This window comes from Serinus canaria, chromosome 7, assembly GCF_022539315.1.
Source record: "Serinus canaria isolate serCan28SL12 chromosome 7, serCan2020, whole genome shotgun sequence".
NCBI lineage: Eukaryota > Metazoa > Chordata > Aves > Passeriformes > Fringillidae > Serinus > Serinus canaria.
The window spans coordinates 22,160,542-22,183,849 of record NC_066321.1 but is presented as its reverse complement, the minus strand read 5'-3'; the positions used below and the strand labels follow the sequence as shown (position 1 = coordinate 22,183,849).

The window sequence follows — 23,308 nt, the reverse complement described above, 5'->3', positions numbered from 1 at the left end:
CTATAAATCAGTTCCTTACAAAAGCAGACACTTTGCCAAATAGCAACACATTAATATAATGTATTTTAAAAGTGAGGGAGCAGTGGTTTATTCCATAAATTCTTATATACCTCATTAATTGATTTTTTGGAGGGTCAGATCAATTTTAGCCACAAATTCCCTCTGGATTTTGAATACAACCTTGGGCAGCAGGGACTGTGATTTGAGAGCCATGAACTGTGTCTGCAAACTAATTCCATACTCAGATGGAAGAAAAAGTCATACACCAAAATCGTGGGTATTTATTTGACATCCTAATTTTGTCTAGACCAATAAATCTAACTCATAAAATAAGGTAATAATGTTCTAACTGGTTTATGAGACATTTACCTTGTGCCAACCTTTTAATGGCCATTTTCTCTTCTTCAGCATGAAGCCTTCATGTTTGTCTGGCTTCTGGACATTGGTCTGGCCTATTTTCAGACCCTCTATGATTTCCCAGCTGTCAGGTTCCTATTGAAAAAGCATGGAGACACATTGGTTAATTAATTTTGCACACACATGGCAAAAAATTGCACTTAAAGTGACACAAATTCTTCAATGCAAGACAAAGAGGAGGAGCCAGGCTTTTAAATCAACCTATTTAGATACCAAACTACATGGTCACTACATTGTATCTAGCTGTGTCTCATTTAAAACTATTAAATACAAACATTTTCAGATAGCTAACCCTTACCAGGTAAGATGCATAGTAAGAGTGCCCTTTGTGATATTTCTTAATTATAGAGAAATTTTCTTTACAATACAGGCTACAGTGGTTCTGGATGCCCCAGTTTTTCCTCCAAATCAGAAAAAACTAGCAGAAGATGTTGCTTTATTGTTGATTTTGAGTGTAGGTAGTGATAATCTTCAAAGGCATTTTTCACTTGCTAATTGAGCCTTCAGAAATCTGCAAGAAGATTTTTCTCCCTGCATTCATTTTCACTGTGTTATGAGAAATTTATGGGAAAGCTAACTAATTTTCTCTCTAGAGAAAAACAGAGGAACATTATCATTTGAGATACAACCAGTTGTATGCCTTTCATGGAGCCAATTAAAGCATATTTCTGGTACATAGCACTTGTTTTGCATGGTGACTGGTGCAGCTCAAGCCAGATTTACAATGTAACACAGTGAACAGGTAAAGAACAATATTTTTAAAGAGACAAAGATGGAGTCATATTTTCTCTTAGAGTGTATTTCTATCCTCTTGCTATCACTGCAATTAAAAAAATTCTGCACCAGTTTAAAAATCTCTTACTGCCAGATTCCTCAGACTATGTTTTACTAATTATACCTTACAAAGCTGTAAACTTGCATTTCTCAGTTATCTGTCATAACTCCTAGCAATGTTATGAAAAGCTATCGAGAGAGGAAGGAGGTCATCTAACATCAAACATTTAAAGGGAAAAAAACTATCTCCACATTTCCAACCAAACTGTTCAGAGCCAAGTGCTGTCAGTCTTTCACAACACCCCCAAATCAATTACACAGCCCTGATAACATTAACATTACTGTAATGAAAATACAGTTGCAAATGTAGCAGCAAATTTCAAAACTAAAATTTTGAATAAAGTCTTGGTATTTTGAGAAGGGTGAAAAGCTCTATCTCAAATAATAAATACTGCCATAAATTTTAACAGAAATCTTCATTCAGCTTAGTTTCCCCTGAATAACCATGAACTAATTGCCTCATTGTCTGTAAATCCCCTACTCAAAATGCAGCTTTGTTTCACTTGCCCATGCTTTGCTTCAATGTTCTATTTCCATTCTATAGAGGAAGCACATATGTATTATTTTTTCCTGCATGGGAGTACTTGGCACTTGAGGGGAACAAATTAAACTCTTAAGTTATACAGCAGCAGAGAGTCTCTGCATCTCTGCCAGCTGATCCTTCATCATATTGATTTCTCCTTGAGATGATCAGCTGCAGGCATAAGTCTTTTATCTACTAGATAACATCAATATTGATTAATTCTCAACTAGAAATCACACAATCTCATATAGCTATTCATTTAAACAAAAGACCAGATACAGAGGGATAAAATGAGCAATTATTCAGTGAAGTGAGGATACTTGTCTCCTGCTGCATCAGTGCTACAAGATGTTCTTAAAACCCTCCTAGCAATCCTACCTGTGCCTCCTCCCACAGTTTTGGTGTGTTGAGCCATGCCCAATAGAAAGGCCATTATGAAGGAGAGACAAAAATGGGGAAAAAAACAGAGTGAAAGTGATACACCTGAGGAGTCCTCATCCAAGGCCAGTTCTCAAGCACAGCAGCAGCATTTTAGGACTTCAGTGATTCCATGGGTATTCCATGAGAAACAGCCCTGTGCAAAGCAGCACAACTGGGAGAACACCATCACAGCTTTCAGTGCCTGGCTCTGCACATGCCCCTTGTTTGGGGATTAAGGGAGCCACTACCAACTGCTTTCTCAAGTTTTGACTGCAAAAGATTTATTTTGCAAATAAAAACCCATAAACCAATTCATTTGCCCTGGATGGACAGAATACTTCCTTCCAAAATTGTTTTACCAGGTCTGTTACAAAATTTACAGATATTTCATTTCAGATTTTAATTTCCCAGCAAATATTCCATCACAGCACCCTCACCTTTTCAGAAACAATCTTACTTTTGCATCTGAAGTATCTTAAAATGAAGCTTTCTTTACGTGGAATTAGGCTTGTTTGGGATCACTTATTCCAAAATTGAGCAATTTACCCAGAAAGAAGTTGACTTCAAAACAACACACACAAGGCTTCACTTTTTATGAGGGTGATGTCACCCCTGCAGTTGCATCCTTTACTCTGCCTCAGGAAAGAAAATCTCAGTGAGAGCTTTTGAATTTCAAACTACACACAAGGGATGTTATTAGGGCATATTTTTTAAACTAATATTTATTGGCAGGAATTTTAGATTTAGATATGATTTGCTCTACCTGAATAAGAGGACTGAACTGGAAAACTTCTCCAAGTCATAGAATCATATAATATCCTGAGTTGGAGGGGTCCCACAAGGATCACCAAAGTCCCTTCTAGCCCCATTTTCTGAGAAAGTAAAATTTGTTCCTGGGGCCATCCATGTGAAGAAAAACAAAAAAGAACCCAAAAAAACTACAAACCAATCCTTAATTTTGTTAATATATCATCTACTAAAGATTAATACAAAACACTGAACTCAAAGCACCTGAAGTGTTAGCCAAACTACTCTGTAACTCCAGAGGGAAACTCACTGCCCAGACTCCATCCCAGGCTTTTGCTTACCTTGGATAGAGAGAGATGATCACTTTCAAGGAACTGCTTGCTCAAAGAAGGGTCTGTGCTTCCTGAAGAAGCCTTTCGCTCCAAAATATGAACACTCTAAAAAAACAATTAAAGACAACAGCATGGCTCAAAACATACAAAATACCACCCATCCACGACTTACATGCACAAATGGTTTGCAGAGGCAATATACTTCTCTTTCTTTATTACTGAGTTTTTAATTAACTACTCTGTTTAACCTAGAAATGACGGTGCACTAAAAAAAGCCAGGAAAGATGAGTAATGCAGTTCTTACCTCTACAGAGATTCAAAGTGCTCCTAAGCAGACCTACCATGTTTTCTGTTAATATACAAGACACTGAGTGCACATACTCTGCAGTCAGCACTGCCCTACATTCACTTCACATAAGATATTACTGCCTCTAAAACATTCATTATCACACCTCTGCATTTTGTTATTGGCTTCTCAGCTGAGAAAAAGTAGCACACTACACAAATGCTTTTAAAAGGATGACAGGTATTAACAAGATCAGTTCCTGTGTCTCAGCTGATGGCCTTGCTGGTGAACATTCATGGAACACCGTGATCTTAAACCATTGCAGCTGCTTTCACATTTGACAATCTTATAAAATTTTATCTCTTTAAATAAAAATCAAATACACAATGTCACAACTAGTCCTGAAAAGACTGCTATTCTTAAAACACATCTAAACCTGTCTTTTCACTTTCCAGAAAATGGAAGCATGTCTTTCCATTTTTCAAAAACCCCTACTTTATAAAAGAAAAAACATTTGTGGTAAAAGAGAGAATTACCACAACCCACAGGCATGGATCTGCATTTCATTCTCTGGTGAAATGTTGCCACATCTCATCCTACTATTTGGTAAGAATTCTACCACAACATGTCATTAGTATCTCTTTGGCATAAAATAAAACTACTTCATTTCCAGGACATACAATTACAAACTTGCAATTACCCTCTGAGAAGCATATGTTTTTCTCAGCTGAAAATGCCAATTAAGTTTTGTTCACCATTAAGCTTCTTTACATTGACTGCAGAAGAGATTACCCAGGTACCAGCAGCAGCAGCAGGAACAATCAGGAAATACAAAGGTACATAGAAATGGCAGTGTAAATATTTTGTTTATATAAATTATTAAGTGCATAAAGGACCACAACCAAACTAAATTAAAATAAACAGCTATTTAAATGCATATATATAACACAGACCAAATCTTGCTGCATGGCAACACACAAACCTTCATTGTTCTCTTTCAACTGTCAATGAGAATATGAAAACATGGGGAGTGCCTCTGTTTTCAGTGGAGCTTAATAAGCATCCCTACCACCATGCAACAATAATCAGCATTTATTTTCAGTTACTTTTTTAAGTTAAATTTTACAGTGAAGAATGTGGAAAAGCAGCAGTATTATGTTACTCCAGGGCCAACCAGCAAAAAGCTTTGTCATTTATGCTTTAAAAACTTTTGCTTTATCAAAGGGAGTTCAACCTACTTACTCAGTCCAGTGTATTGTACTAGCCAGATGACAAAAATTATGTATATATGTAGCACAAGTGTCTATGTTACATTTCAAATAATTTAATAAACTAATTTGAGCTGAGAACCACAAAGTTCCCAATGATAATGAAAAACTTTCTCACCAAATCAAGGAAATGCAACTTATGTACATAGCACGACATTTTAACAATATATAAAAGAACCTAAATCTGTTCCTCCAAGGAAGATTAAAATGTCTCTTGATTAGCATAATCAGGATGATTCCCAACATTCCTGCCAGCTCTGTCTGGCAGGCAGGAATCCATCCATCCTGAGATGGAGCAATGCCCAACACAGATGTTCTGAAGGTCTCATGTTCTCTCAGCTGGTGCAGTGTGTTGTTACATAACTGCAATTTCATTTTGTACAATATTTAGAGAGGAGTAGCCCAGCAGCCTTTAGCTTGCCAGATTTCCAGTGACATTTTAAATTACATGATTTTAAGTCAGGAAGGTTTTGTGCCTTTTTTTTTTAATTAGCCTTCAGTCATTTCAGTTCCACTTCAGTTGAGAAATACATTATTAGCCAGCAGCACTTTAATGAACGCTGACTTATTCAATTATTTGTTTGAAAATTAGAAAATGAACACCTTTTAAGTAAAAATGCCTTTTTCACATTCTTTTCTTTCAGGAGTGTTGGCTTGTTGTCTATAGAAGCTTGCTTTTCAATTCTCATTACTCATGACCACAATTACACTGATACAAAATCATTTCTTTAGATTTGTGACATGTCTAAAGCACAATACTAAGAGACCATACTTGGTGCAAAATATTTACCATTAACACATGTTATTTTTCTGCAAAATTACAGCTGGAATCACACAATTGCTTGACATATTGAAAAGCAGCTAATTTTACAGTGCAAGAGTTTAGTTACTTAGAATCAAATAAATAAAAATTATTTAAATCTTGACATTATTGTCAAGGGGTTTTATGCATTTTAACATGAAAAACAGAGCTGGGAAAGAAGCAGTAAAAAAAAAAAGCTGATAAGAAGGAATAAAGAGGCAGGGCAACACTATTTCTGGGGTTTATTTATAATCAAACAAAAAAATTAACAATAATCCATTAATCAACATGGTACACTGATTCTTCTCCTAAAAATAAAGACAGGCAAAATCAACATCAGCATTGCTGTATTCCAGATTCCCCTCATATTTCAAGATCACCACACTATAGCTAATTTCTCTTGGAGGAAAACACCAGCACCACCATATTCTGTGTGCTCTTGAAAACCAATTCAACATAATCACAAGTTTAACTCCAATTACTGTGTAATTCCATTGCAAAATCTTCATCCTAACTACAATCCTTCATCTTTATGATCATCCACACACACACTGCATAGGTGGCACACATTTGACTCAAAATACCCTAGCAAGCCAACTTATGGTGGAACATTGTTCCACCCTGCATTTTTTTTTTTCCCTAAATGAGGGGGAAAGAAATTGATGGAGAAAATAGAATAGCACTATGATGTTGCATTATATTCTCATCTTCTCTGGAAGACAAGAATGGAAAACACATTTTACAATATCCTTCCATGTATCTTGCCAACTGCTTTTCTCACTTTGGACTTCAGTGACTCATCCAGCTCCTTATCCTGGTTTTGGCTGGGACAGAGCTCACTTTCTCCCAAGTAGCTGGTATAGTGCTGCATTTTGGATTCAGTGTGAGAACAACATTGAAGGCTCAGTGATATTCTGGCTGTTGCTGAGTAGCTCTTACCCTAAATCAAGGACTTTCCAGTGTCCCACACTCTACCAGTGAGGAGGTGCATGAAGAGCTGGCAGGGCAGGGCCAGGACAGGTGACCTGGACTGGTCCAAGGGATATTCCATACCACAGAACACCAAGGACAGTGTCTAAACTGGGGGAGTTGGACATGAAAGGGCAATCCCTGCTGGGCCTGGGCCCGCAGGTGGTGAGCCATTGTACTGGGCATCACATGCCTTTCTTGGGATTTATTTCTTTCTCTCCTTCTTGTTCTTTCTTTCCCTTACAATCATTATTATATTTTATTTCAATGATTAAACTGTTCTTTTTTCAACTCTCAGGTTTTCCCTTTTCTCTCCTCTGCTTCTCCTCCCCATTCCACCAGAAGGGTTGGTCTCCATCAGACCAGAGGGGGAAGACCCTAATTTAACTTTACTGAATCTGACTTCCCAATGAAACAATAGACAGGAAAGGCAAGGAAAGAAAACTGATTTTGAGTAAGTAGAGACAGAAAATCCAGTGAATGACAAGTCTGACACTCATGCCTCTCCATTCTGCTTTGCTGCTTATTTAGTTAATGGAATGAATTATATTTAATGCAAAGATGTCTCTATAATTTGTAATTTATTAATTTCCAAGAAAAATACAAACTGGTGAGGATTTCATCACTTACACTGGACACAGACTCTCTGTCGTTCAGAAATGTGCACAACAGGTGGTTAACAGGTAATTAATGAAAAAGATTAATGCTCACAGCATTCTAGCAGTCTCCAACACCCATAACTCTGGGGCCTATACATACACTCTCCTAAACAGCAGTTCAAAATAGAGCTTTTCTGTCAGGGATTTTTGTCCTGTTTTTTCAATCCAAAGTACTAACTAGTGCATCTTTTATTATTTGCTAGTCACTGGAATTCTTTTTGCAAACTAACAAAACTGTACTCTTACTTGAGTTCCATCTAGTATGAAGTGCAATGTTTAATCACTTTCTCTCAGTTAAAACCACACTATTTTCTGGCTATCTGAAACACAGCAAAAGCAGTAAGGTAGACACAGATTTGACTGTCTACATGCCAGTTTTAACTACCTTCTAAACAAGCTGTGATACATGCCGAGTTAATCTGCAAAGGGAATAACCTGACACTTGATTTTCTCTTAGGATGCTTCTTAGCCAGCTCTGGCTTCCCTCCTGTTAATGTTGGAAGAAAGACAGATTCTTCAGTATAATTGTGAGAGAAGAGTGAGTGCAAAGCAAAACAGCCTTATCTCATCAATGTACATCTCCTTTCTATCTTCTGGCATAGTTTTTTAATTTTTGTAAAGCAGTCATGGTCCTATTCTTATCCTCAGACTCTTCTATTGGCACTGCCCCATAGCTGTTTTCAGCAATCTCAGCATCAACTATCTGACAAAGGAATTAGCAATGCTTTGTGAATAGCACACACAGTTAGCATATATTTTTCTTCTTGTAAGACATGTTCATCTTGTACAGAAATGTACTTGAGAGCAACATTTTCTCTTTGTAATCTTTTTACTGAAAGATAAGTATATATAAGATGTAGTTCTGTAGCATATGAATAATACCCAGGTATGTATGCCTACTTCTTTCCTGGGATACGCAAAGTAAACCCTTCTTGTGTAACAGAAATGCCAAGGATTTGTTAGTCAGGAGCTCTCTGTCAGCCCTTTCCAGCTTTGGATTGTACTTTATGTCAATGCTTTGAGGCTCTAGCAGCAAGGAAGCCTTTGCTTTTCAAGGTACTTTTTGACAAATTCTGAAGACAAATAAGCTCTTGCTCTCATGAAGAGCTTCTTGGAGGGAATCATTAGCACAACTGGATAAAGCAGAAAAGAGCTATCTATCCTTGTACCAGCAACCTTTCTTTTGCCAGAATGATGGTTTGGAACAAGTGCCAAGTCACAGCCTGAGTGTTAATGAGAATCTCCTCCCTTTGCACCTATCTTAAGATAGCACAAACAGATAAATTTACAGCGTCTGACAGAGAGAATTCAAATTTTAGCTGATGATACAAAGCTTTTATTATGATTATTGAATGATCACAATTAAAAGGCTTGATATTTTGCTAAATAGTCTCAGGCTACCAGTTCACTTTAATGATGCTGGTAAGGTTTAAAAGAAAAAAGGGAGGAAAATAAAATTACATACACAAAAGAAAATAATTCCTTGATGTGTTAGGTTTTTCTATGAATGAAAACATTATAGACATGAAAGGGAGTCAATGTTAAATGAAGAAGCTGGACCTCACTTTAAAAAGTGCATAAGTTCAGAAGAAGAAAGACCTTTCTTCCTGTGACTCTCTTTCACTTCTTTCTGTAAGCTACCTACTTATTCTTTCTCAATAGCTTTTAAACTTCAATTTGCACAGTATAAAAATATAGGAGACAGGAAAAAGAGAGTCTGAAAAACTTTTAATCCGATTTTTTTTTTACATGAAATATTATTCTGTTAGGGGAAAAATGTTTTTATGTAATCATTTTCAATTTCAGAGTAACATATTTTATAAAAACAGGAACAGAGAATGTCAAAACAGCAGATAGCATTACTAAGGCACACAGTTATCTGTCTAATACATTTGTATGTTTTGCATGTGGATAATCCCAATCACACATCACTGTCTGGAAAACAGAAGTCTCCATATCATACCTGCCATCACCCTTGTGCTTCTCCTCTCCACTGAAGAAATGAAAATACAATCATGCTTCTCTTTCTTCTCCCCCATTTGTTTCCCAGAAATCCCAAATGACACTTCAGAAGAGTTGCACTTTTTCCCTCCAGATTCACGTGTGTGTGTGTATGTGCTGCACTTTGAGTTTTTGTATTCTGAAGGAAAGTGAGACATGCTTATGTAGGGCATGTGTGCATGAGGGGAAAAAAAGACACAAGAGGAATGCAAAAGTGACCACGTTCTGGGAACACCACCTTGAATTATCTGTCATAATTTGCATGGGTAATTAAGCTTTTATGAGAGCAATTTCCCTGGTTTTGTAATAGAAGACAGCTACAGGCACCATTTCTAATCAAACTGACATATTTTTTAAAATAAATCTTACTTCATGGCCCACATCTGAACTTCAGCATTCTCTATGCATCCTGTACAGCACTCCTAGAGGTAGGAGTGATAACTGAGGTAGCAAATGTTTATGGAGCTCAGAGAACATGTACACTGAGTCCCCTGGGAGAGCCTGGTATGAATGCTATCGCTGCTGCAGACCATTTTATTTCTTCAAAGCTTTAAGGCCAAGTCCTTCTTATGAAGAGGCAGCATCTCCACCTATTAATCTCCAGGTCTGTGCTCTGGATCTTGTCTCTACGCCACCAAGGGCAGGAGCACATGGACAGATGTACTTCTTCTGTTTGCTGTCTATCTCTCAGGTAAATTCTAGGCAGAAAGACAGGCACAACATGAAGGACATCTGCTGTGTGCCTGCAGGCCAGCTTCACACACACACACACACACACAGAGCCAGCCTGGTGCACCCAGGTGTGCTGGGATCCTGGGCACGTGCTGCTGCCACTGTATGCCAGCAGCCTTCCCACAAGGATTCCCAGCACAGCAGGAAGTCTCATACTTTCAATGCACCTTCCCACCCTATTCCCAGAAAGTCTCATACTCTCAATGCACCCATCAGCATCAGTACTTGGGGGTCTGCCTCACCCCTGGGATCAACCTGTACCTGCTCCCTCCCAGTCTCACTTGCAGGGGTTCCTATCCCATCCCCAGACAAACCTGTAGTCCAGAGAGCTTCACTTGGTCAGTTCAGCCAGCTTCTGATTGTGTGTAGTGCTTAGTTCACTCACCAATCTTATCATTTAAATGATAAAAATCTTATGGTCTGAAATTTTTTCTTTCATTTTTAGAAGGTGCTATGGCACTGAACCTAATGTCACATTCACATGAGTATTCCACAGCTTGAAAAGTTACACTGCTTCAGACCTTTTGTCAGACACTGAAGTAAGACCCACTACCTTCCAAACCTAAGGAAAATTTTCACACTCTACCAAGGGCACAGGAAAAAAATGCTGTAGAATAGCAGCAACTAATCAATTTAAAGAATAATTGCATGTTTTTGTTAACAATTTTGCCATTTCATTCTTTGGCTCCCTCAGAACATTTGCTTGCTCCAGTGAGTTGTTGCCTTTAAAGTACTCAATGCTTCCTGCTCTAATCATACTTCAATAGTTTTATGCAAAGACAGTTAATTAGTACTGCAAGCAGAAGAGAATTACATCACTGTAACAACAGCACTTGGCATTTAGTAGCCTCTTTAGTTTGAAACTCTCAGAAAGAATAATAATTATTATTAAAATAATCCTCACAAACTACTGCAAAATAAAAAGGCTTCTCAAAGTCTATGCTTTGCTACAGAGCAAAGCTAGGAGGTTCTCAGGTCTGTGAGAACATGAACTATGTCTACCAGACTCTCCATCCTTGCCTCTTTTTTTGAAGTCACAGAGAGACAGGAACAAGTGGAAATTGCAGGTAACCAGTAAGAATAATTTTCCTAATGTCACATCAGACTGACAGCCACAAGCAAACACGTAGGCTGCTACCCCCTTTCAGAATAAAAAGGTACCTAAATGTGCCCAGACGTCTCTTCCTGATGGAATACACCTAGGTTATGTCACACTGCAATCTTGAATGAGCAGCACTGTCTAAGCATCTCCAAAATGGTGATACCTACCTTAGGAAATACCACCAAGGAGTAGTGCTAGGAGACCACTCTGACAATTAAAATACAATGGCTGCAAAAATCCAGCAGGCATTTTCCAGTGCAGACCTTTAGGCAAGACCAGAGCTTTGGAATCATGCTCTGCTTTTAAATTTCATGGCCAGGTAAACATTCTGGGCACAAACCCAGTCCTTTGTGAATCCCTTGTATACACCCCTTCTATTATTCAATACAAAAAAACCCCAACCCAAAACAAACAACAAGCCATATTAAAACCTGAAAAGCAGATCTCTGCTCTGGAAAATGTTTTTTCCTCTTCCTTCAAAGCCCCCACCTTTCACTCTTTACATATGGCTAAAAGACAACAGTTGTTTGAAATATGAAAGCTCTCCAGGTAGAGAGGTGACAACACAAGGCTAAATGCAATAGGACTAAAAGCTTTTCTTCTTTTGAAATTGCTGTGTAGCAAAAGAACCAAGGATTTGTTGAAAAAGCAAACTGGTAAAGAAAAACACAAAAAGAGCAAGAGAATGCTGATCTCCCCCATAAAAGGAAAATTAAGACATTAGAAGAGCACTCACACTTAAAACAGAAAACATTGCTATATCCATTTTTATATCATGTATTAGCTAGCCTTTAGGTGATGGTCAGAAAAGTCAAAATCTCACCTTTGTTCACAGTTTCAATGGTATTGCTCTCCTTCTGTATCACTCCTTCAGTTTAGTAGCCTGAGGTCAGGCTCCAATTTACCAAACTGCACATTATTAACTCTATTATGTATTTACTTCTTTCTTTTCAGCACAATATTACAACCCAGACATTGCAGAGAATATATAATGAATTACACAGTCTGCCTTATGAGCTGCATACTGGGCCAATAAATAAAATACAGAATATTCATAAAGAACTTAGGCCCATAAAACTGAATATACAACATATGATTTTTGTCATATTCAGCTGTACTTCTAGGAGCTGTTAAGTTTTCCTCCATTTTGCTGTGCAGCAATACATAGCCAAAGTTTCCAGAGTTTCCTCAGGGATGAAACACAAGGATCTGCCTTAGTATAGCCCACAAAAAGAGCTACCAGAATTTAACTTTTTTAAGCTACCTTTTGTACAAAGACTCTTATTGACAGTGGAAGTGACAGGTTTCATGCTCTGCAACAGCTCCACAGTAGGAAAAACTGTTGCTTCTCCCTTCTGAAGTATTCCTTATCAAGGGTATCACAACTTCCACACCACCCTGTCCAACTCAGAGGTTAAAGAAAATGGGTCCTTCCTGGGTCTTCTCACATCTAATCATCCAAATTAAACACACTTTCATGAAAATTAATAAGAAAAATCTGAAATCAGGTTTTTGTTAGTTATTGTTGGCTTCATTAGTCTGTTCTTTTATCTGTTAGTCATGGAGCCTGCAAATTGGCAATGTCAAAGCTTTTGCTGACTGCTAATTCTCTTAGGTGATGTATATTGTACAAATAAAAAAGACACATTAAAATGCCAGCATTATATACAGCACGACATTTTCCATTCTCCCTAAAATGATTTATCATAGTCATGTTCATACTCATTCAGCCTCCTGTACCATAATTTATTGAGGAAACTGTTCTGTAATTGCTGGCATGACTTTGACAAGAATTTTATGATGAGAAGGTTTCAATCATTAACCACCCAGAAATATTCAGTGTTATCCTCACATAAGACCATAAAAGGTACATTGGCACTTCATCCAGTCACATCACTTTCCATATTCATTTGTATTACCAGTCTAGGAAGGGTGCTTTTCCACTAGCTGCTCTAAAGAGACCAAGGAGGCAGCAAGACAGAGTTTTAAAGCCTTTTCAAAGTAAAATCCAACAGCCCCTGAACAAAAATCCCCTAACCCCTAGCTATCACTGTGTTTGGGCAAAACCCAATACATATAAAAACAATACCATAAGCAAGGAAAGAAATTAAAAATACAGTTGTTACAGTGGGTGGTGGGATGAAAAGGATGTTTTACTGTGTCTGCATGCAGAGAGGAAGTGTGCCTGCTCCTTTCCCTGGGTACAGCACCACTGCAGTCCGTTCTGCATTGCACGCTGCAGCTCCATTTCTTCCTGCAGAAGAAATTGCTCACCCATTCATTCTCCTGCTTCAACACTGAGAGAACTAAGGCAAAAAACAAACCCCTCAGAGCAGCCCTTGCAGTCCACATTTACATGCTCAAGGACTCATTAAGCATCATCACACTTTATGGGATCCTCTGGATGCATCAGACCATCAACCTTTATAGCATTATTTTAAAATCATGCTTCACGTTTCTGTGATCAAATATGGACCTAAAGTTAAGCATCCATTTCATTATGATGACAGGTATACCTTGCTCTGTCCTGTTGCTATGGTAACAGATGTGGTAGCCATCAGATTTATGGTAAAATGTATTCACAAGAGGTTTTTGGTTTGGCCTTTTTTTTTTATTCCTAGTTGCATGACTGTGTCAAACTAATTACAAAGAAATCTCAGAGAATATGCTCTTAGCTGAGACCAGCAGCTCCTGCTAGTCTTGCATTTACCTTCTTTGGGCTTGAAGGTGGGAGATAAAATACACAGATGCTTTAAACAAACTATATCAAAATTCTTGCTCCAGATGGAACTAATGAAAAATTAAAAGGTTATATCCTAACCAAGACTTAATTAGCTAACTACAGCTATCCAAAGTCCTGTACACTGCAAAAGGGAAAATATTTATCACCTGTGAGAAAACACTTTTTGGACCTTCTTAAGCAATGGAAATTATTAAAAAATTCCACACACATTTCCTGCCCATTATTTCCTGTTTTTGAACATACATCAGAATTCTTCTCCTGATTCAAAGTTTAAAAAGTACCTTGTGGTGAGACTATTTACATTCAAACCTGTAAATTTTACAGTCTTCATTAAAGACTCTTGGGTTTCAAAATTTTCTTAAGAGGTAAGGGAAGAAACTTCCTCAGCAGCAGCTGAGAAAATAGTATCAGAGATGCCATCCAAGTAGCTGGGAAAATATTCCTAAGCCAGTGACTTTTATTTGAATTTTTTTTAATTATTTGCCTCTTCCATGGATCACACTTTTAAAATATGTTTCTGTTCTAAACCAATTTTCCTGTATCAACCTTTGCATTTGTAAAATATGTGTAAGAACTTATCTGAAATCTAGTAGATAGCTCTGATATTTTCTGAAGTGCTCCCACCAATATTGTGGCCACACTGTACACCCAGCCCTCAAAAAAACCCCACAGGAAAGCTCAAATTCTTTTGAGGGGAATTAATACAGTCTTCATCTCAAAAATATCTTGGAGAATTACATCCACACAAACAAGAGTCTCTTAAAAATGGAAGTCTAACTTACCTGGATTAGTACTCTATGAGGTAGTACAATCAGTGTTAATTTGTAGTGAAACATAATATTTAAAATGTTAGGTGCTTACAGAAAGAATGAATAATATGGTATTTAAACTGAAACACCACTTTCTAAAACAATAATGCATCTCTGTTATTGGATTTACAAAAAGAGATATTCACAGATGACACAGAATGACTTTAAGCAACTGTAGGCTCATGCTGCCAAAGAAACTACTTCCCAAAAGACTTCAGAGCAGTTTCCTACTTGTCCATGAGACTATATACTTCCTGTTCCAGTGCTGTACACCAGTGCCCATGCTGCTTCTAAATCTTTTTCAAGCCATTTTAGGAAATGGAAAAAGTAAATTCAAAAAATCAGCAATTTCTGGCTGTAGTGTTATCATCCAAAGCTATAAGCAAGCAAATCTAGAGCTAACAAGAACAGCCACGTTGCAGGAATAAATCTATCATCCCACCAGCTGGTACCAACAACTGGAGTATTTCCTTACCTGCCTCCTGTCTCTCTGAGATGATGATGAGGAGGAGGCACTTCTATGTGATGGAGTGGATGTTTTGTGAGCTGGAGATATACTCTTCTCCTCTGAACTCATCTTTGCAGCAGACTTGTATTAATGATCTTGTGCTCTTATCACTCATGGACAAAGATGCAGGGGACAGTCTTCTGCATCCTCCTGTTTCAGTTTATGGACAGCCAAAGAGGAAGTCAGTCTCAGCTGAACTCCACCTTAATAAAGAAAAATGGGAGAGAAAGAGTGGATGAACATACCCTGGCTCCAAAGTAGCTCTGCAGCAAAGAAATCTGTTAACTACTTAATCCAACACATCTCCCAGTCTTTTACTCCCCTTCCCAACAACTACCCACCACAAACACAAAGGCATTGCTCTGCATTCTCACAGAAGATTAAAGTGGTATTATTTTAAAAAACCCTAAGGAAAGGCTTAAGTGATTTATAGCAATTCTCAGGCAAAGTTTACAAACCCTTGATAAGGGGGTATTATCCTGCATAATATCATGACCTTATCAATTAACTCCTCAGGACTTCCCTTCCCTATAGCACAGACACCACTGAACATCCCATTGCAAACAGTACCTGGTAAACATCCTGCAGTTAGATCAAGAACTCTGCAGGTGCCTCTCTCAAAGGTGGAGCCCTCACCTGCAGTATCAAAGGTTTCACTGAGGCAGGGGGAGTGTGTGGCTGGGGGTCCTTTGGCTGCTGGCCAGTGCAGGGGGTGTTCCCATTCCTGTTTACTCCCCCACTGCTGGCACATCACTGCTTTACAAATAGCAGGAAATTCCTCTCACTTCTCTCCACCCAAACCTTCAATTTCAGCCCACAAACAGAAAACCAGATACTTAGAGCAGCACAGAGGATATTTGTGTCAATAAATGTCAAGCACTACCTGTCAAACCCTATCAAAATGCTGCAAGTGCACCATGACAGCTCAGGAATGGAGCTGCCTTCTCCACGTTTAACAGATCACTGTGATCTTGCTTCAGCTGACTGATACATAGTCTGATCTTCCATTAACCTTGGATGAGATTGTTCCCTGAATGAGATGTTAGCTGCAGGCAGATGACAGATCTTCTTCACTGCCCTCCTATTTTGAAACAGTGCCCTTCCACATCCACTGTGCTGACAGCACACCGAGGGTCAGCACAGCACAGCTAGCTGCAGATGGGTGTGGAGAAAGGTGCTGCCCTGATCCATGTTAGATCAGATCAGGACAAAGGTACATTAACACTCTGACATGACTGCACACTCAAGAAATTATGTCATATTGAAGACAAAGCTCTAGCTTCTCCAGACACAAGAGATACCCATGGAAGAATATCATCCTGAGCTCAAATACTCACACAGAGGCAGCTAAATAATCATTTACATAGTGCCACCAGCCTCTGAACACTGCACCCTAAGAAAAAACACTCCTGCTGCAGCCAAGATCTGTGATTACTCAAAACCTTTTCTGTTTGCTGTGCTAAGGGAGAGTGGAATGACTTCAGTTTATTAGCTACCAGTACTTCTGCAAGTATGAAATTCATCCATAGCTCATGAATGAGCTTCAGCCTCCATCAAGGAGTCCCCCATAGAAATACAAACCCACATATTACCCACAGAGGCCACACAGCATCCCAGTGACACCAGTGGGAGGACATGGCTGTTCCAACAGCAAAGGCTGCCCACATTCCCTGAACATCTTGGTGAATTCTGTGTTCTTTTCAGGATGACAAGTTCCTGCTAGAAGAAGCCTCAGAAGACTGGTTATGCCAAAGCCAGCTACAAGAAGACTAGAGGTTGCAGGAAGAAAGAAACAAGCTGCACAGCACATTTGTTTCAGAACTTCAGAGAGAAAACCTAATGAAGATGAATCCAAAGAAAGGCTTTTCCTTTTATCCTACCATACCAAGGGACCGCTGGTCTAGTTTAAACAGCATTTTCATATCCGACAAATGCATCAGGGAAATTTTAGTCAAAGAGGTGTACCAACAGGGATATCTCAAGGTCTATGCAATTTTCATTTAAATCAAAAATGAAATTACAAAAATTGGAAGAAAATCCATGTTCACAGAGCTGTGCAGAACACTTGAGTTATTTAATAGGAAATCTGCAGTCACTTTCAGCTATGAGGTCACTGAATTTTTTTTAGCAGAGTAGCCTTGGGGCAAATAAAAATCAAACCCTTTTTAAAACATCTGATCTTCACTGGGTTGACTCAAGTGGAAAAATTTATATTTAGTAATAGCACAGAAGGACAGTGCTCTGGCACTTCAAGTGTGCTCTGAAGGCTCTTGAAGCAGTAAATGCTGTCGTAAGAAGCAACCACAATGCTAACAAAGAGTACACAAGAAAAGCTGTTCTGTAAAGAGCTGCCAAGTCTGGGATTCTGTCAAGTATGGACTTTTTCTTTTGAAAGGTATTAAATAAAAGTAGTGGTTTACACCTGAGCCAAGCTCCACAATGGTTCTGTGGTGCTCTCCAAGCACTTAGAGCTGAACCTAACCAGCAACTTGTTCAAACCACACTGACTTGTGACCACAACAACAACAACAACAACAAAAACAAAAAAAAAAAGCGCCAAAAATAATCAACCACCCCCTTTCCCAAAGAAAAGAAGCAAACATTTCTTTTTGCCCTCCTTCACAGCAAAAACAGCTCCAATACTATACCACTATTACTTATACATAGAAATTTCTGATTAAGAAACAGTGCAGTTCAGGGTTAAAAGCCAAAAAAAAAAAAAAAAAGACAACTGGAATATTTGAGAAAACATGACTTGTAAGCACAGCAAAAAAAAAAAAAATTATGCAAATTAGCAAGAGTTAGAACAGAGGTCTTTGTTATTGTGCTTGAACACTGAATTTGGATTCTTTCTATATTGCTAAGGGTCTGTCTTCCAATTTTGGCTTAAAATTTGAGCAATAGATCTTTTTTAGAGCGTGTTAGAAGGAATAAATCCAATGAAACTGACATAAAGAGATGCCAGTCTCTCTGTAACTATGATTGAAGCAAACAATTAGAAATCTAATTTTTGGCCAACAAATTGAATTTGCCAAAATGAAAATGATGCTTTTGACAGCATTTTTAACAGGCTTTTTCCTTCAGTCCCTGGCAATTTTGCTACTGATTTCAATGGGAACAGAAGCAAGTCATATACCAGTGGTGGTATGTTTCTAGAGAGCAATAGAAAATCTAAAAACACATTCAAAAACTGTGAGGATGTGTTTTGGGTGAGTGGTGATGACCTCCTCCTGGTAATGATGCATTTGTTTTGATTTTGTTTCCTGACAAGTATAAGGCAAATTTTATTACCTCTTTACTTCACAGCAAATATCTCCTGTGCATGGAAGTACTTTAATCAATTTCATCAGAAATCAATGAGAAAAAGAATAATGAGATAGGCAAGGGTAATGAGATGGCTGTTGGTTATTAATTGCTGTACATCCAAGCAACTTGTAGGCTGCATTTTGCACACACCAATTAAATCACCCATCAGCTGCTCAGAACCACGTGTCAGTGCAGGATCATGAGTGGATCCAGCCCAGAAAGTGTGACAGGGCATTGGCCTGCTTCAAAGTTGCTTTGCCATGAGTTCCCCAGGCAGGGATCATGCATTGCTTCCAGCACACAAGGAGAGACAGACGGCCTAGAATGCAAAAAGCAGACACTGCAGAGAGATTTTGGCCATTCAGAAGTTTCAGTGGCCCAGCTGGGAGTTTTGTCCTCAACTTCTTTCTATTGGCATCTCAACTATGTTGAATTCAGAACATGATAATTATCTACTGGTGCTGCAGTACATTATTTCTTAAGTTAATTACTTATTTTATGTAAGGTACTGTATATAGAAAAGTTATATGTGCTAAGTCATGGAAAGGGCAAGTCTCATGAGCAAAACATGGAGCAAGACCTTTTAACTCTGATGCATGAGGAAAAATACCCCGTGACATGATTTTAGCATACTCCAGATGAGACAAACCCCTATACCTAATTCCATCCATAAAGGAATGCAAAATTACCATATAGGAACAACAAAAAGAAATTATTGAATATACTAAAGAGTTTTTATTGTACAGTTAAGGAATCATATATACTTTCTTAAATATCTGGAACTGAATAACTTTTTCTGTAACTACAAGAGCTATTCCACCACTTTCTTGCACTTGTCCCTGCTATATTTCTTTTTTAAGCTAGAATTGAAGTCAAGGTATGGTTTTCTCAGTGTTTCTGTGCTGGATCTCAGTTGTACCAATTTGTCTGGGCCTGGGGGGCAATAAACTACAGATTCCCCATTCCTCATCTTTGCTCTACTTCAACTGAGATTTGAATATTTTTTTTCCTATACAGTTATTTTAATCTCATTTATTCTCAGTTCATTACTGATGTGGTTTGAAACTCCTCCCCCCCCCTCCCCCCCACCAGCCTCTGGTGTCTTAAATCAAGCACTAAATAGATCTAAAAAACCCTTCATTCTTCATTTCTTTTCTGCCCTCAAAGGGTTACTGTCCTTTTCTGTCTAAATAAACTAAGGAAAGTGACACTTTATTTTTCATATTGGAAACCATTGATTTTTACACTAGAGATATTTTGCTCATCCAGAAGTCCTGCTGTCTATCATATCAAACAAAATTATTTCAAATGCATTAAAATAAATGACCAATCACCTACCAAGCTGTGGAGTCTGATGATTTTTATAATAATATTACTAAATAGCTTGAAAGACAAGGGAGCACTGAGACCTACTTAGTGATTTCTCATTGCCTTTTGTCTTGGGTTACAATGCTTGATTTACATATTTTTAAAATATTTCCTGGAATTTTGTCTTTCTAACTGCTCAGTAGTGTCAAAATACTGAAGGAAACACTGAATCTCCACATAAAAATTCATTACTAGTCATTTTCTTCAATGAACTAATTACATTATATCTGAGGTTGCACAGATTCTCATTATTTGAAATTTCATTTTAAAATTGCGTATTTTTTTGCTAATTGTTAAAATTTAAAAACCAAAAGGTAGAGGGGGAGTAATGAAATGGAGAAAGGTTATTTTTAATGGGGATAAAAAAAATTTTTTTGAATGACACGAGACAGTGCACCAGGGAGTAAACTGGGCAAAGACTGGGAAACATAAGCTGTATAAACTGCACATAATAACTGGCAACACAGAGCAGAAAAGCAGCATGTGGAATTGAGTATAAACAAATTAAAGGTAGGAATATTTGGCTATCATGCTTTACAAGACATCACCTTATGGCAAGTCCACTGACACCAAATAAGAAATCTCTGTCCTGTCCCATAATCTAAAAATGTTCCACCAAGCCTGGGCAACTGCATCAACTGCAGTGTGGTTTGTGAAAAAGCTATTAGCAGAGATGATGAAAAAGTACAGATACGTAAATTGTATCAATCCAGAGTGCTAAATAAATGCATGTCTTATGAAACATACATTAAAGTTTTCAATCAGTAACTCAAAATGAAGCCTGGACTCAAATAACAGACTTCTGTGATTAATGTCATGTTGCTTCTCACTCTGATTGAGTCTTTTCTGCAAGAGTGCCCCGAACACTTCAGTGTTTAATATCTCTTGTGGTAGTGGAGTAATTTGAGAAGACAATTTAGAGCACAGAGATGAATATTTAGACATAAATGAGACATAAGTATGCAACTGTCACTGTCATTCATTCAAGGAAAACATTCAAACTGATCGGGAGCTGCTTTTCCCTTGGGAAGGAAGAGGTTTTGTGTGCTGCTGTGTAACACAGTCATTCAACACTGGAGCACTCACCAGGGCCAACCTTTGTTCTCATACAATGAGCAATATGCAACTGCCTCTTTCCCTCTTCACTGCTGACCTGCCCTTGTTGCAATACATGAATGTTGCAAGCACAAAAGTATAATGGATATAAGCCTTCTCAATGCAGTAGCAATTCTGTGATGATTTAATAGACCACTTGTGGAAATAAGCAGTTTGTTGTTTTTCTTTTTTAACAAACAAGACAACCAATCCCTTTGCAGGCACTGTTTGAGAATCAGACACATTCCTTTAGCAAAGTATTAACTTCTTAAGAAAAGGTTTTCATAAATTCATTTTAAGTTTTGTTTGCAGACCTCTGAGCAGTTAATTTAAATCACTGATTAAAAGACAGCAAAACAAAACTCGATCTAAGGGAGCCGCTCATGATTTATTTTGAGGCCCAATATTTATAAGTTGGAACAACTGAGGTGCTGCAGGAAAAATGGGAAAATCTAGATAGCATTAAATGATTTTTAGGGTAGAAGATATTAGAATTCATATGAGTGCATCACCATTGCTCTTTTCAGGTATTCTTAAGAACTGCCTACTGAAGGTTTGGATAACAAATGTACATGTCTGTTCTCAGGCATTTGTAACAACATTGGCATATGCAAAGTCTCAATCTGATATTATACACAGCAATGCATACAGTGCCTAAATGCTGCCATAAATCATTCTCTAGCCCTTATTCAAGAGGCTCTAGATCCTGCCTGGTAGCTGGGAAATGAGTCCCATGCAGCATTACCCTGGAAAGGAGCTCTGATACAGACCAAAGTTCTGCACTTGGCACAATTTGCTATTTCCATGATCACAGAATCATTTAGGTTGGCAAACATCTTAAGGATCATGTCTAAAGACCTTTAATGCCATGCAATGCTACAGGCTTGGAAATAAGCATCTGGAAAGCCCAGTGGAACAGGACCTGGGTGTGCTGGTCAGCAGCCAGCTGGACAGAAGGCAGGGTGTGCCCAGGTGGCCAAGAAGGCCAGGGGCATCCTGGCCTGGATCAGGAGCAGAGTGGCCAGCAGGACCAGGGCAGTGATTGTCCCCCTGAACTCAGCACTGGTGAGGCCACACCTTGAATCGCTGTCCAGTTCTGGGTCCCTCACTAAAAAAGGACATTGAGGCTGTCCAGAGAAGCAGCAGAGTCACCATCCCTGAAGGTATTTAGGAGACATGTAGCTGCAGTACTTGGTGACATGGTTTAGTGGTGAACTTGGAAGTATTACGCTGTGTTTTCATTCTGTGATCTTACAGGTCTTTTCCAAATGAAATTATGGAAATGGTCAACAGTGGTGACCCAACCATGAGCAGCAGGGCTCTGCCTGAGATCATGGTGTGATCAGCAGTGTCTCTGTGATCTCCTACAGTCACCTCACTGCTGGGCTCCAGCAGAGCTCTGCTGTCTCGTGCTTGCTTACAAGGCTTGCTGTGTGCTTGGATGCGGGCACTCATCTCCTGCACCTCACTGACTGCTCTGTTTCTAATTTAGCTAAATACATAACCAGACATACACAGTAGCAATGCAACCACTAAACTCAACTGATGACAAACCCAGGGGGTTTTGTGTCTTATTTCATAGGATGGCAGACAAGAACAGCACTCACCTATGTCAGACATGCAGTTTCATGCAAACACTTTCAGAACTAAATAGGTAATTGGCTAAGAGACAATGTTTATGTCAATAAGAGTAAAGTTCTTAATTAGGATACCACTTCTCCTTGACTGATTGGTAGTCAGTAATGCAGTGAAAGTAATGGAATAAAGAAAGTTTTTCATAGATGTCATCTTTTACAGCCCTGCATTTCACAATCTCCCATGACAACCATTTGTTGGAAGAATTATGAAGGAAATTAAAATAAATTAACATGGAGTTTCCCAAATGAGCAACCAAGTGTATTAAATACAGTGGGTTTGTTTAAGTCCTTAGGCTTTGTTTTGGTGCTCAGGTTAAGGGGTGGTTTTGATTTTGTGGTTTTGGGGTGTTTCCGTTTGTTTGTTTTTTGAGGGGGGCAGTGTGCAGGTAAGAAAATCTTGAAAGCTTTTAGCTTTGAAGGTCTACTTCTGTATGTAATCCTACATCATACAGAACACATTCCACAGGAGACTGCTGTACCAGCAGACACTGAGAAACTCTTATTTCATGTCATCCTTAACAGAAGTGTTGCATGCCCCAACACTTGGGATAATTTCTTTATTTCTTTTCCCCTGAGTGGCTAGTCCAAGCATGTCTCAATAATACAAAGACAAAATAATACATAAAGATATATATTATAATACATACAATACAAAATAATACTAAGAAAATTACTTGCAGAGGCATGTATCTCTGTAAAAGACACAATTGTGACAGACTTCATCAAATAGATGGATGAGGTCAAAAACCA

At 38.4% G+C, this 23,308-nt stretch overlaps 1 protein-coding gene across 2 annotated transcripts in view; it reads right to left on the bottom strand.

The window, feature by feature from the left end:
- Positions 1–23,308, bottom strand: part of OSBPL6 (oxysterol binding protein like 6) — a 95,635-nt gene that overhangs the window by 39,458 nt on the left and 32,869 nt on the right. For both annotated transcript variants that reach the window (XM_030241549.2, XM_030241550.2), the window contains exons 2-4: positions 15,120–15,355; positions 3,283–3,378; positions 370–492 (exon numbers count right to left, since the gene is read on the bottom strand). In XM_030241549.2, coding sequence (XP_030097409.1) covers positions 370–492; positions 3,283–3,378; positions 15,120–15,221 — 321 coding nt within the window. In that variant the 5' untranslated portion in view covers positions 15,222–15,355. The remainder of the gene's footprint in view (positions 1–369; positions 493–3,282; positions 3,379–15,119; positions 15,356–23,308) is intronic.